At 34.6% G+C, this 15,372-nt stretch overlaps 1 protein-coding gene and 1 long non-coding RNA gene across 2 annotated transcripts in view; one reads left to right on the top strand and one right to left on the bottom strand.

The window, feature by feature from the left end:
• Window positions 1-15,152, bottom strand: part of LOC116167183 (fibrillin-2-like) — a 49,159-nt gene extending 34,007 nt beyond the window's left edge. The window contains exons 1-2 of the mRNA XM_031482440.1: window positions 14,954-15,152; window positions 9,688-9,857 (exon numbers count right to left, since the gene is read on the bottom strand). Of these exons, the coding sequence (XP_031338300.1) occupies window positions 9,688-9,845 (158 nt within the window). The 5' untranslated portion in view covers window positions 9,846-9,857; window positions 14,954-15,152. The remainder of the gene's footprint in view (window positions 1-9,687; window positions 9,858-14,953) is intronic.
• LOC116167210 lies at window positions 4,292-6,010 on the top strand. The gene is made up of 3 exons (XR_004144480.1): window positions 4,292-4,375; window positions 5,092-5,316; window positions 5,459-6,010. It is a non-coding gene; the product is annotated as an uncharacterized LOC116167210 (long non-coding RNA).
• Window positions 15,153-15,372: the final 220 nt, after the last annotated feature.

Below are 15,372 nucleotides of genomic sequence, written 5' to 3'. Positions count from 1 at the left end.
AAACGAAACATTAACTCCGACCAAATCAAATCGGCTTAAGTTACAATTTTTCGTTGAAGACTTAGTCCTGATTGCCGCTGTAATTTGTTGCTCACTGGTAATGTTTTGAGGTTTGCGGTTTAACATGAGCGCTCGGGAAAAGTCTCGTGAGGGGAAAACCCGCATTTATAGACCTAAGAAGATTTTTTATTTCAGCCCCAGATGACAGTCTCTTAAAAGTCATATTTGAAATCACATGACTTAGCAAGTTTTAAAGCACTTGTGTTTTCTTTTAATGGCACGATTTTGAGTGTTCGAAACGGAGATTGTGATTCAGGTGTAATAAAAAATACAATGAGATCATTAATCATTCCCTGTACCGCTCATATGAAACATGATTTTAGTAACCATTTTGTCGCAAAGCATGTGATGCTGAACCAATATTAAACACAACCTCTAAATTTAATCCTCCTGTCACTTCCCGGTTGATTCATTTATTTCCACAACCGTTTGTCTACATTTTATTTCGTTTTACAAAAAAGTCTTTGCCAAGGCTACCAATGTGCAACGAATAATTACAAAGTGGGTAAATTACATTTTAAATTAGAAATTCATGTTTTATCGTTTTAGATTGTAATATGCGGCAACTGCGACTTTGGAAGAAAATAAGCTGCTTTTGCAGTCCTATTTTTGTAATGGAAATAAAGACGGAAACGGAGTTTGGACGTCTTCAACTCGCCTGTGCATGGAGGAATTTCGAGAGGAATGTCCTGAATATGTCGTTGATTACGAGAACTTACGCCGCCGCCACATTCTTCGTGTAGCTAAGCGATTTGACGATGCAGGAAGTGTTCGGTGTGGAAAATCCCCTAGTCGCCCAACAGTTGCTAACGAGGTGGTAGTAGAATGGTATGCGTGAGAACTTCATCCGTCATCGTCCCGACTTTGAAAAACGTGTAAATTATTGCAATGGGTTTAATAAATCTCTACGAGACGACAACTTATTAGATTTAAATATTAGGTAGATTAGTTTATTTGTCGGATGAAGCTTGGTTTCACCTTAGTGGATACGTTAATTCCCAAAACTACCGACTGCTGAAAACCCACGTGTTTATCAGAAAGCTTCGCTTCATCCTCTGAAGGTAGGTGTGCGGTTACCGATATCGAGAAGGCGAATTGTGATGCCGATATTCTTTGACAATACTGTTAATGACGAACGTTACCGAGTAATGTTACAAGTGTTTATTGATCAACTTCACGACGACGAATTGCAAGAAGGTGTCTTTCAACATGATAATGCAATGGCACGTACAGCTTGTGACATTCTTACAACAGTATTTTGATGACCAAATTGTTGGTAGAAATCGTTGGTCGCCAAAATCACCCTTGCATTCCTTTTTTTTGGTCATCTAAAAAATGTTATTTATAGAAAGTGTTTACACGCCATTGAAGAATTACGTGCAGCTATAGAAACGACTGTTCATAAAATAACACAACAACAACATGCAGTTTTCGAAAACATGAAGAAGAGAGTGGATTTGTGTCTCCTTAACTGTTGCTCATTATTCAAGAAAGTAAATCACGTTTCAGTTATAAAATAATGTTTGCTATGCAATTTCAACTAATTTGGAAACAAACAAAAACTCGAAATATTAACCGTTGCGCCACGTCGCCATTTACATGATTACTTTTAATAAACATTTTAAGGTTATGTTTAGTATAGTTCTGGTTTACATTAAACACCCGGAAAGCGGTTTTTCGATCATTGGCAATATGTTGGTGGCCAGAACGCGGTTTCCACCATGTTACATAATTTTCCTGTTTGAATTCGATAAGAAAATTATACTTACTATCTTAATCTCATTGTTTATTGCCGATTTCATAAATAACAAGAATTCGAAATTCCGGGATTCATGTCCTTCAGCATTTTTGGTGTGTGCATCGTTTGTTGATCGATGCGATCTCCGCCAGCTACATCAGCAAGTGGATTAATTTTGCCGTGTGGCGGATCCATGTCATGCCTAGAAACTTTGACCGGAACGTCGTTCTGGCTGCAAAAAGTACCGGAACGTCGTTCCGCCTCGTTCTGGCCCCAATAGGTACACAACTGCGTATATAGCCGGACAGTAAAAATACTTGAGCAAAAATGTTTGCAGTAGAATATAAGCGTTTTAACACGTGTGACCTTTTGCCAAAACTCATATACCTATTTAATGAACAAATAAAGCATTTAACAAAATTATGCATTTTTATATTCCACCTACTTTTAATAAATAGCGTTACAGTTTTATTGTGGCAACTAGTTTTAACATGCTCCATGGCTAAATCCGAAATTCCCAATTTCAGTTTATGTACCTATAGTAGTCATCGTGCAGGTATTATTCGGCAAAGTATGATAATCGGCAGCTTTTGTCTGGTCAGATTTTACAAATACACCACAAAAGGCATATGAAGTTCAGTGCACCACTTAATCAAGGCAGACTGCAATGCATCGTATTATTGCTTTTTTTTCAAATATTCTTCTAAAATAGTGGAATGCAGCATGTGTCTCTTATACATAACAAATACCAACTCAGCCACATGCAATAATTTCATTACAAATCTCACGCCGAATAACAAAACTAATATTGAATTTAGTTCTTGTTCTATAATAAAGTTGGAGTGTTTGCGTTACATTTCTTGTTCAAGTAACCGCGACCAATTCAAACAAGTAGGTACACATGCAGATTTCTAGTATTTAATTTATGAAATATTCTTTTATTAATCCGATCGTTGACTCTTCTGAACACATCGTGTCATACTTGGATTACCACTTGTAAACTTAATTAGCTCTCAACATCAATTAGTTTTTAACTTCTTGTCTAATGGCTTACTGTGTAAGTTGTTTCATTTTCAATTGGTTCTCAAAACGTTTACGTATTGTTCTGAAAGGTGTATGCACAAAGAACTAAAAATACCATAAAATCTTCGTTATGTATTTAAAGAACAGTTATCACCCACCATATAGCATTGCGTAATTTTTCGTATATATGGGACAAGGTTAAAAATTAGTATTCTTCTACTATCGCTATACAAAAACTAGACTAATTCGCGAATTACTTTGTAAATTATCATCCACCTACCAGATGGGAAGAGATTCGTTAAGTAGACAACTGTAAAATAGCGCAAACTAAACTATAACTTAAATCATATCCACTCATCTCAATTTATTAATTAATCTTTTTTCAGTAACCTACATGAGAAAAGAGCATGTAGGTTAAATTAAAATAAATATCCTTCTTTTGCAGTAACCCCCATAACTATGTTAATATTTTCGGAATTTATAAATTGAAATTTTGCTAAGCTTTTGTTTTATTTTTCTTGGTCGTAGTGGGAAAATACTACATGTTGCTATTGGGGACATTTTCCCTGTGAGTTACAAGATAGATTAATTTCCTTAAAAGAAGCTACCTTTTAGCTGTGCCTTGCCGTATCCGTATTTTATTATGATACATTCTTGTAACGTATACGGCGGATGCTGCACTTTTTTAGGTTTTTTGTAATCTAAATTAAACATCCGGAATTTCTAACTACATAGATATCACAAGTTGTAATTTGTAGAACAGTAATTCTATTGTTATACGAGGTAAGTTTCTAAGGGTCGGTCAATAGTATTTGTTACTTGTTGAGAGACAAATTAATCATCTCATCTCTACATGTTTTTGGTTAGCTATGCATGCACGCCCTTTTGAGTAGCTTACGTCTGGTCTTCTAATATGCAATTAAATTGTGGTTTTCGATATGTAGGATTCGTAAATATGGCTTGACTCCTTTACAGGATGTTTATTTTGCCAGATGTACAAAAAACTACTTACCGAGTTTTTTATTTTTAATTGGCAAAGCACATTAGTCTTGGCGATGGGAAGAAATACAATGCGAACTTGGCAATGAATTTTTTCAATTTTTTGCTTGTTCAAAACTGAATGAGTTGGATATGGAAGAAATAGGGAGCATGGCGTTTGCGTAAGTGATAATAATAATCTAATGAATTGCTTAAATTTAACAAAAAGTGGATAACGGGCCTAGAAACATTTCGTACAATACATCTCATTACTAATTCGTATTTACGGATATTGCAGAAGGCGTTAGACACAGATAACCCCAGTTGTGATGCCCTCTCATTGAAAGAATGTGTTACACAGACGGGAATGTAATCGCTTTATTATATTAATGTAATGCATTATATACTTATTTGTGTGCAGCGCGATTTTTACTAAGAGAATTATGTCAGTTATCTTATCACTATGTTCTGATAGTCGGATTGGTTTGAGTACTGCAATACAACCGTAATTCAATTCATGACATGCATGTTTATACCTAATCACTGCTCTGAAATTCGACGGCAAAGCCGAATGTGGTGAGTGAGACTGCCCTATTGCATTCACTTTGTTCTTTCGTCCTATATCAGAGGATGGGTTTTCAACGTATTGAATTTATTCTTTTTGCACTCGTGTTATAATCGCATAAATCAACTTATGTGGAAAAATGTATAAATGAATTACCTAAGTTTACGAGTTTTCCCATACCATGTGCATTTTGACCAACACATGTCAAAGTCGATACCTATTTGCGCACCAATTTCGCAGGGAAAAAGTTTTGGTTGTGAAGTTGTATGACAAAAAAATTTCCATAAGCCACAGTTGGTCAAGTTAGTTTTTTTATTTATTATATTTTTTATTATACCTGCATCATAATCGCTGTTTAAAACACGCCTGAGCGTGCGTAAAAAGGTGATTAAAACACGCCGAGCTTTAAAGGTTGCTAAGTAACGTTACTTCAAATATGACATATGAAACTATATTTGTAATGTGGGACTGAAATAAAATATTCCCTCGGATCGCTTTTTGCAAATGAAAAAGGTGTCTTTAGCTCGTATCCTTTGTGGGAAGCTTCAACGCAAGTTTTGAATGAATGCACCGAAGGGTAGAAGATTTAAATACCTACTTTTGATATTTCCTTCATATATGACAGCATGAACGATGCATTTAAGACCTTGTTTGGTAGATGCTTCCTATTATTCCACGCCATTTTCATATATTCTTTATAATAGGCTTTTGCATTTGAATGTTACAGGTTCTTCTGCTGCAGAAATAAGCCACTGAATAGACGGTGCATTGTCTTCTTCAACCGAAGTCATTTTATTTACAAAGACAGTGATTTTTAATACGCGAACGTCAAGTGACATTTCCATGGCAATCATGGAATGACAAATAATCAGCCCACTTAATTAGAAATGTATTCGAGCAGCAGCGATTGAGAACTTCATCTACGACATGATCCAATAAAGTTAAAACATAGGTACGTTACTGGTTGAATGTAGATAGGCGTTTATCTGTCAACTGTGCAAAGATTATAATTATTATATTACATTAATATTTGTGTAGATATTATGTGCGTTTGTATTTTAGAACTGTATCTTACGCTTCAATTCCTTTTACAGGTTCTAAAAGAGAAAGACGTATTTAATGGGTCCAATAGTTCCTTACCAATGGTTGTTGAGAATACTGGTTTCCGCTATCAAAAAGATAATCCAAGAAACGGTTATGTAGTTACTCCATATTGCACTATCAAGGGTCCATGTTTAGATGCGTATGTAAAAAATAGGCAATCTGAGATTGTGTCTTTTTGAATGAACCGTGCGTAGTTAAAAATGGCACAATATCTAAGTCACGGCAAGACGACAGTGCAATAAGGATAAGAAAAATTAAACCCGAGAGACGCAGGTACTGATGAGAACAATATCATCTTATAACTATGAACATGAATGGTTTAATTCTGTACTGGAATTATTGCTTCAAAAACAATCCCGATCCCGAGTACCGTGGGGAAATGAACAAGAACAGTTTTCTTAAGGGGTTGGAAGATCTTCAAAACGATATGCTGCTGATGAGATGAGATTAGAAAATGAACATGCGATTATACCATTGCGTTTTCAAGCCCATAGAAAGGGAACATTATAACCGACATATTGGGAATTTAGTTTTTGTATTTGTGTGGGCTATGCCAGGGTTTTTGCCCCGAAGAAGGTTTCCCTGACATCGCATGGTTATGTGTATAATACAGGGTGGCACAACGAAAACGAAACATACTGAATAACTCATAAATAAATAGGTTTTGGAAAAAAACACAAAAACATCAATTTTGGTTGGACGGGGGGCATCTATTACTTAAAAATTTACACCCCTTCCGTTAACCCCCTAAGCCCCCACTTCAACAATTTTAAATTGAACGTTGGGTCGAGTGACACATCATTGGAAAGGAAAATCTTACTTTCCTACACGCGTATGGCATATTTTACAAATTTGAGCGAGTCGTTTGAAGGATACAGGGTGTCAAATGATAAATAATTAAAATGGATATTCAAGCTTTTACGTGAACGTGAGTGGCCACGTTCATAAAAAATATTAGCTGCACAAAACATTGCTGAAGAATATAAACTTTGAGAAAAGAGTCCAAAAGCTGCCAAAGCTATTATCAGCAATTAATGAATTGTCTCACATGCCAGATGCCAATTTTTTGACTTGGTTTTTAGGTATTGATGGTAAAATACTCATACGATTTTATTGCAGTGAACGAGACAAACCAGACATACATATGTTACATAAATAATTTGTTATATTTAGCCCTACAATCAAGTGTATTTTCCAAAATAATCGCTCGAATTTGAAAACTAAACCACAGGCGTGTAGGAATTTAAGAGCCCTTTCCATTGATGTGTCACCCGACCCAACGTTCAATTTAAAATTGTTGATCCGTAACCGTAAGAGACAGCTTGTCCTCTTAGATTTCCCTTCTCCCTCACCTGTAGTATCCGTGCTTAGCATTGGCACGTGCAGTTCATTTATTATATGACGGTGGGTAAGTAATAATAATAATAATAATAATAAATGCCTTTATTCACTAGGAATGGGCGAGGTTCAGCAATGACATGTATGCCATGTGCTGCTCTTCCACCTAACCCGATATAACATGTAGAAATTAATATTGATATGGCCACAGATAAAACATAAACATGTAAAAAATTAAAGAAAGAATATCTCCAGTGAACACTAAGGTACATAATTATTTATATACATATAGGTACACGTTTCATACACGCATAATCATATATAGGTAGGTATATTATTGGAAGTCAAGATTACAGTCGCTTCTCGACTGTGGGCGAGCGTTGTTATTACGAAAGATACAATTAAAATGATTTTGTTAATTTTTCCTTTACGTCCAAATAATAATGCCACCTAGTTAGTCAAAAATCGCAACATAGACAACCTGTTACAAATAATTACCGAAACATTTTTTAAGGAATTGGTCAATAGTAGTCGTTGATGCAATGGGCATATTTGTAAACGACAGACACATCCGCATACATGCGAAAATTGCGAGGAAAATTGACCCTTCCCCACAACTATTTCGGAATGTCAACTTACTCCAGTCTAATTAGCTCCAAAAGTAGTTTAAAATGGATGTTACCACTTCACTGAACGCGACCAAAAAAATCCGCTAAATCGGAAAATCATAGTTCCCCTGGCCGGAACATTTTGTAATAAACAAAAAACCAAGAAAAACGGGAAAATCTCGTTTTTTTCGCATTTGACTTCAATTATCTCGTTAATTATTGCTCTAAGCGAAAAAATGAAGAGAAATGAATTTTAGAATAGAATATTCCATAAGCTACAGTTGGTCCGGAACGTTCATTTTCAAATGTTATTGTGTTTTACGGAAAAATATAAAAAAAGAATCCCGAAAGTTAACAATCTGTTTTTACAAGTAAAATTCATCCGATCTTTTTGAATTAAATAAACACATTAAAAAAACTATGCTTTGTCTTTCACACTGAGCGACTCCCCAGAGCGTTCTCAATTTGTTTACAGGTAGTAAACCCTAAAACAACCTTTATCAACAATTGTGCCGATGATTCTTGCAAATCGACGGACTGTGAAATTTTTTTCAAAATTCGAAGAATTTTCTTAGTTAACAAATGGAATAATTTCTAAAATACAACAAGAACTGTAAATCTATAATAGGCGAATGGAAAGCTCTCGGAAAAACCTACATTTAAAAGAAAAATACGTTCACGGGAGAAATCAGTTTGTAACTTTGGGCCTGTGGTCGAGACAACCAAAAATGAGTTTCCACATCGGGTCGCGTCGAACAATTTTTTAAAGCTTGAACTTTTCTTAAGCTTCTATTTGACCAAAATGTATTAATTTTATTAATCAGTGTGTATTATAGTTGCCTTTCTTGTTATATTTCGGGAGTTATACCATTTGTTAGTTAACTACAAAAATTCCACAGTCGCTTGAATCATCAGGACAAGAGGGTTCCGCTATCTGTAAAGAAATTGAGAATGCTCTGGGAGTAATCCAGTTTGAAAGACCAAGCATCGTTTTGTAAATTTGTTTATATAATTATGCAATAACTATAGAACCTACCGTGATCGGGTTTGTCATATTGTTTTGTTATCAAAAGAGGTGACCAAATACGGATATTCAAAAAGATCGGAAGAAGGTTTCTTAGTAATAACAAATTGTTAATTTTCGGAATTATTTTCCCATAAAAAATAATAACATTTGAAAATGAAGGTTCCATACCAACTGTCATAGAATATTCCATTCTAAATAAATTCATTAGCAATAGTTAGCGAGATAATTGAAGTCAAATGCGAAAAGAAACTACATTTTGCCACTTTTTCTTCGTTATTTGTTTATAACAATATGTTCCGTCAGCTTGCGGCCAGGTAGGCTATGATTTTCGGATTCAGCGGATTTACATAGTATACAGTTGGTTTCGTTGAGTAGAATTATAACATCCAGCCGAAACCGTAATTTGACTGGACTAACTCAGTTTAATAGCGATTGAATGTGCGCCATAATGGTCGAGTGGCAAGGATACCTGGCTTTCAACTGGGCGGCTCGGGTGTAATTCTTTGCACACAAAGGTGTTATTTATTTTTTCACAAAAATGCGTATCCCAATCCAGCGGAGTTGGACATTAGGTTATTATTTTGTTGAAAGCAAGTGGAACTGGTTTCCAATGATATGGATGGGATTTGGATCTATCCGACTTCCGACTTGCTTTTAAGACTTTTTAGAGGACTCACAAGTCACATGCCCAAGAGCCCTTTAAAATGTTAGACCATTACCAACATTGTACAAAAAAACCACCGTAAAGTAGTTTAAATTCAAATGCAGTTCTAATACAATCGCAACCTAGCTGTGGAACCATTCTTTACTTACTTTTGGGAAGCTCAAAATCTTAGTGAATTATACCGCCAAGAGATTTTACTGTTAGAATTTTTATTAAACTAATACTACAATCGATAGGAACTAGTTTTTATAACGCAAGTACCTACCTATTAATGCACTGCATTGTTCTAATACATGACTCATTTACATTATCAAGTCAGTTTTCCGGTACAGTGTTTAAAAAAATACTTAAAACGGCCATCCAATTATAGTTTAAGCACGTAATCATAAATCTATTATTTAATTACTATAGGTACTTGTGGTTGACGTTAAAGTGCACCAGCTGAAGGCGAAACTATAAAATAAGGATAAATCACGAATTACGGTGCATCTAATTTGCATCAACATAGTTCACGTTTCCCACAAATTAATAATCTGGGCTAATCCGATAAGATTTGCATTAAGTATCTGAAGCACGACTTACCCTCCAGGAGTCACAGGTTGTAATGCATTGTCGTGGTCACCGTTGGTGAAGTGCCTTGGTGGTGGAGGTGCAATCTCTCCGGTTACTAATACTGATACGTAGATTAACACGATACATTTTACTAACGAGCGCGGATGTTCAATGTAAAAATTGAACATTTTTACTTATTTCTGAAACAAAGAAACAATATTAACGGATATTGTAAAGCTGCACGTATTATACTAAGAAATATTTTGACTCACACTTTTTCGCCACTTTTACAGAGGTTATCATGGACATTATATGTTGTAAAAATGTTATCTCCATAGAAATATGTAGCTAATAATTAATAGGAGTAGGGCAGTAGTTATTTATGCAGATAAGGTCAAAAAATAATCATTCACTGAAAGAATGTTTAACTTTGAATCTGATGATTGGTATTTTTCACGCATTGCCCCCAAGTAGCTACCATCCCCATTAAAGATTGATTACACCAAGAATTAGGCAACTTGTGGTAGGCCACCTTTCAGTTCATGGCAATAAATCAATAACACCTTTGACATTGAATTTAAAAAAAACTACACGCACAACATTATCTGCTCATAGCCTTGCAAGTAACTATAATTAACTTGCTTTTAAGGGAAATCAGATAAGAACAAACGAACTTGTAGCTTTAACTTTCGTTAATGTTTTTTTTAAATATCCACGGTACCTATGGAACGGTAGAGGAGAATAACCCCCGATCAAAATCCTCCCGGACAAAAAATCCTTTCCAGGAACCCCCGGCAGGCAATAATCCCCTACGAAATCCCTCGGGAGATAATAACCCCCCTATGGCATTTTCACCAGTTTCATTTTACATTCGTTTGTGGATTCTTTTCTAACGCAAACTCACATTAGTAATGAGCTCCTAGCGAGTGTGTAATATCATGATCTCGAAAACGAACGGACCGGTTACGCTGAAATTTTGCAGGTGGATTCTTGATCAAATGTGTAGTTCGGACTCCATCGGAGCCCGTGAATTGGCAATGTAGGCAAAAAAAGTAGCATAAAATTCAAAATGAGCATAGATTTAATTTAGCTATAGGCATACCAAGGAGCTCATTTGCTATATGTATGTTGTTGTTCACACATTTATTAAACAGTAAACTTGTATTGTTTTCCTTTAAATAATTTTATAACTAAAGTGATAACTTGGATCGCAACGAGATGGATCCCAAAATTAATTTTGAATAATTGCACACCTACAACACATAAGCTATTATACCTATAGCGAAAACCTGAAGCCAATACGGGCTAAACCTTAGCGCGGAACGACGGACAGACGGACGGAAAATGTGTGAATAGGAGGAATAATAAACTTCTGGAAAGACGAATCCAACGATAGTTAAATCGGTTAATTTTATGTAGGTATGATATTACTTTAAAAATTTACACCCGTGTGAATAAGCAGCCAAAATATAGAGTCTAAAATGTCGAAAACGAACGAACGATCATAAAAAACAAATTTGCGCACTCACTTTCGCATAGCAGCCATTTTCCAGCAGCCAAACTAAATTCATTTTAGATCCCCCCGAGATTCCACCCTTAGGGCCAATATAAAGCTAATCAAAACGAACAACACAGAATAGCTATTTATGTAAGTTGCAAATTGTCTTTGGCGCACTAGACGTGTATTTGTCCAATGAGCGCAGGGAACTCCACTTTCTTCTCTAGTTGTACAAATAACTATTACACTAAGTATAGCAGAAAGGGTGGAAATGGTTTCGATTTTTTCTTAATGGTGAATCTGCGTTCACAACAGCTGCTCGGTTCAATGAAGAACTCGCAGATAAGCATGCTGTGAATGCAAATTCACCCTCGGATTCCATTAAAAAATAAATTATTGTTTTTCTGCAATTAGATACCTACAAAAGCTTAGTGTTGTAATTTGGTAACTGGAGGTGTTTAAACATGGAAAGAACATAGTTTTTTCCAGATTTGCGAGCGGTTTTTAACGGAGGACAATGAACAGCTGAGTTTAAAAAAACGACTCTTACTTAAAAAATTATAACGCTATTATAGGATTGTCATTTTATGACGTGGCAGGTTGTTATCTTTTGCCTTCTCTTTTCCCACTATCAACAAACATTATACAAATCTAAATGATATCCATAAAAATTTGTAAGTGATTTTGCAGACCTCACTCAAAAATCCGAGCAAAAATGACATCAAATTTTCAAATTTCTAAACCGACAGACCTTACTTGGCAATCGGCCATGGGCGCTCTCACTTTTGCTAATATACGCAATAATTATACCAAATAGGTGTATGGATCATGTCTTTATCATCGAGCAATTGCGTATTGTCTTTTCCCAACAAAAGCCGTGCCTAAAAACCGATTTTCGGCACTTCTATGGGAACAAGAAAATTTTGCGTCATGCTTTGGCCATCGAGCAATTGAATTTTCCCGGCAACATTGGAGAATCTTTGAGTATCAACTTACTAAACAAGAAAATCAATTTACTAGAAGACGCGGTAGGTTACTGGTATCACAGATTAGCTACAATAATCTGTGCTGGTATGGACTCTAGTTTATAAACACGAAAGTACTGGATTCGATCCCCGGACCCACCAAGAAACAATCTTTGGCGTTTTTCTTCATGAAAATGAGTACCCGGGGTGCACCCTGTAGTAACAATGGACGGCTGTGGAGCGTACTGCTGGTCACGCCATCATTCTGGAATTCGTTTCAGTTATGGCGGGGCTAAATTAAGTGCTCCATACCAACTTATCCCGTAAAAGGTCGTCAGATATTCTAACGCGGGGATATTATTATTGGTGGAACTGAACTTAAAACGCATCCTATCAAATACCATCGTTAATCCACTAAAAGAAATTTCACAGTGAGTACATACACCAGTCACTTGAAATGTAGTCTTTTTCTATCGCTATATGTGCTTGCTTCTTCGGTTCGTGCGTCACTTTACAAAACGGGCGCAATTGAAGAATAAACGAAAATTGCGAGGTGAAGCTTTGGTTCATAACATTAAGTTGTTGCCCCAAATCAAAAATGTTGGTTTTTTGTGATATGTATAGCACTTATATTAATAAATACCGAAAAATACAAGACAGAAAAGTTGCTCGTACTGCAATTTTACAATAGATTATGCATTACACTTTTTCTTATGTTGCACAATTTTCGAATCATAATTACTTATTCCGCTGAAGTGAAAATATCCTGCATAAAAAATCCCGTGTGGAAATTGTGGTAATTAAAAAATAGTGCAATATTAAAAAGATATAGACATAATCTAATAAAAAATTTGATTATAAATATCTTCTATTTCTTGTGTTTTTTATTTTTGAAAATAAGTGAGATCATGAAAAAATAAATTTAATAATATATATATTTAATAACACAATACTTATAAGTTATATATATTTGCTTGGTATTATACAAGGTGTACTTACAATTGTCAAAATATACAAAGTATATAGGTATATATAAAAGTTGTATAAAGTAAAAAACATGGACAGTTATGATATGACAATTTGACATAATTTAATTGTATTTTTGTAATTTAATTGTATTTAATTTTTTGTATAATTTATCAGCAAGGTTTGATTGAGTTTTTGACATTCTCTTAAAAGGAATATATAAGTTCTCTCTCGTTCTTGTATAGTGACTATGAGTTGTAGAAGAAGTGGTACTGTTTAAAATACCATGTTTGTGGACGTGTACAACGAATGCAAAATAAAAACACATGGCACAGTTAAAATTCTTAATTTTACAAAAGACAGTTTGCAGTCCTCTCTGTATTGTCAAGCACCTTGATAACACGTCGTTATTAGATAGAAAAAATCCTGTGTGCTGCAGGTGCATGGCTCCATAATAAAATCCATATGAAAATAAACTTTCAAATTGTCCAAAGTAAGCTAACTTTGGGGCTTGCAAAGGTACCCTCGTCTTCAAACTCTTTATCAAAAATATTTTATTTAGTTTGGACGCTAATTTTTCAGTGTGAACATGCCACTGCAATTTTGAATCAATATAAACTCCTAAAAAATGGCCCAATTTTTACATAATTAAAAACAAAAACTTTCGCAGAATTTCATAACGATATATAGTAATTAAAATTCTAACAGTTGCTCCTGTATCTATTATATGAAAGTCTTCAAATTGTTCGTTGTTTAAAAACGAATGTGAATCTTTCCTACGCTGAAACTAACTACCTCAGTAAAAAGTAAAATTGATTTCTAATAATTCTATGGATCGGTTAGGAAATATACTGTGATATTTGGAAATATTACCAATTTTGCGTTGAAGTTACATGGAAATAACGTTAGAAAAATTCTAAAATAAAATTCTGTGATGGTCTTATTATATGATTTCATGTTTTGAAATTGTTGTTATATCAGAGAGGTATTCTTATATATAAGTAGGGCATTTAAAATTTAAATGACATCTCTGAGATACTTATTTCATGTTAAATTATTTTTACAAATGTTCATATTCCGTTGCTAAAACGGCGTTCAATAAAGTGCTTTTAGTTGTCATTTTAGATTTGCAAAATCAAGAAGTGAGTAAACACTGAAGAGGAACTTTTAGTTTGATAAATAATAATTCGCACAAATTTCATGAAATGAATTTCGGTAGGGTCTTTGTTTAATTTTACTTAAATTTAAAGGATTAAATAAATGATTTCGTGAAGTAAAATATCTTAATGAAAACCATAGCAAATGTTACAAAAGTAAATGCGACTAGGTTTTAAATTAAAATAATTAAAAGAGTTGGGGGTTGGTAAATTAAAAAAAAACATAAAAGTGCATTGAAATAAAATTTTAATCAAAAGGTAGAATTTCTTCTCTTTGTCTTATAAATGTCAATTTGGTGTTTCCCCCGCGATGTGTATTTAATTTTCGGCTGGCCTTACAATAATATCCCTTTTCCGTTTTCAATAAAAATGTTTTAACAAAAATTTGGAAGTCGAAAATTATGTACTTAATCTTAACACGCTCGATCCATAATTCGCAATATCCTCCCATATTAAATTTCAATTTTTCGTTAATTTGTTCAAGTTAACATGTGGGGGAGTAACTCATCATTAAAGTGTGTAACGATGATAACAAACTGCAAAATATCCGGAAGTTCTGATAGTTGTTGTACGATTACCCACATTTTCATCTATAAATATATAAATTTCAAGGCAGTTTTGATTGAATGAATATTAAATATCCGCGGATTTTACATAAAATATACTTAGCAATATAAAAAAAGTTTTGGAAATCGTGAAAATTTACTTACAATTTACTTTGCAGTCTTCTAGTAGGTTATACACGCAGCTTAATGAATAACATCAAAACACATGTCCACATGTCCTAAAATGTTTTATAATCATAAGTTCGTAACACGACGACATACAAGAGAAGATATTAATAAGACGCTGCTTTCAGATACAACTCCGAGATGCGACTGTCGTTGTAGTATTATCGTTACTGGAGGCTGCCGTCTCCACAATCTTAATTTATCGATATAATGTATTCAAATGGAGCTATGGTGGTTGTTAGGCTGATGTCACTTTTAACCAGTAGAAGGGCACCAGTAGTTGGCGATGAAGAAGATGATGATAGTGGTGATGAGCTGAGAGGATATCCTAGTCACCGATAAAATAAGGTGATACGCGGGCGTCGATTTAAAATGATTAGCTTAAAATCGTTTGTGTG

This window comes from Photinus pyralis, unplaced genomic scaffold, assembly GCF_008802855.1.
Source record: "Photinus pyralis isolate 1611_PpyrPB1 unplaced genomic scaffold, Ppyr1.3 Ppyr1.4_LG3b, whole genome shotgun sequence".
Lineage (NCBI taxonomy): Eukaryota > Metazoa > Arthropoda > Insecta > Coleoptera > Lampyridae > Photinus > Photinus pyralis.
The sequence above is the reverse complement of the archived record's forward strand: the minus strand, read 5'-3'. Positions and strand labels throughout refer to the sequence as shown.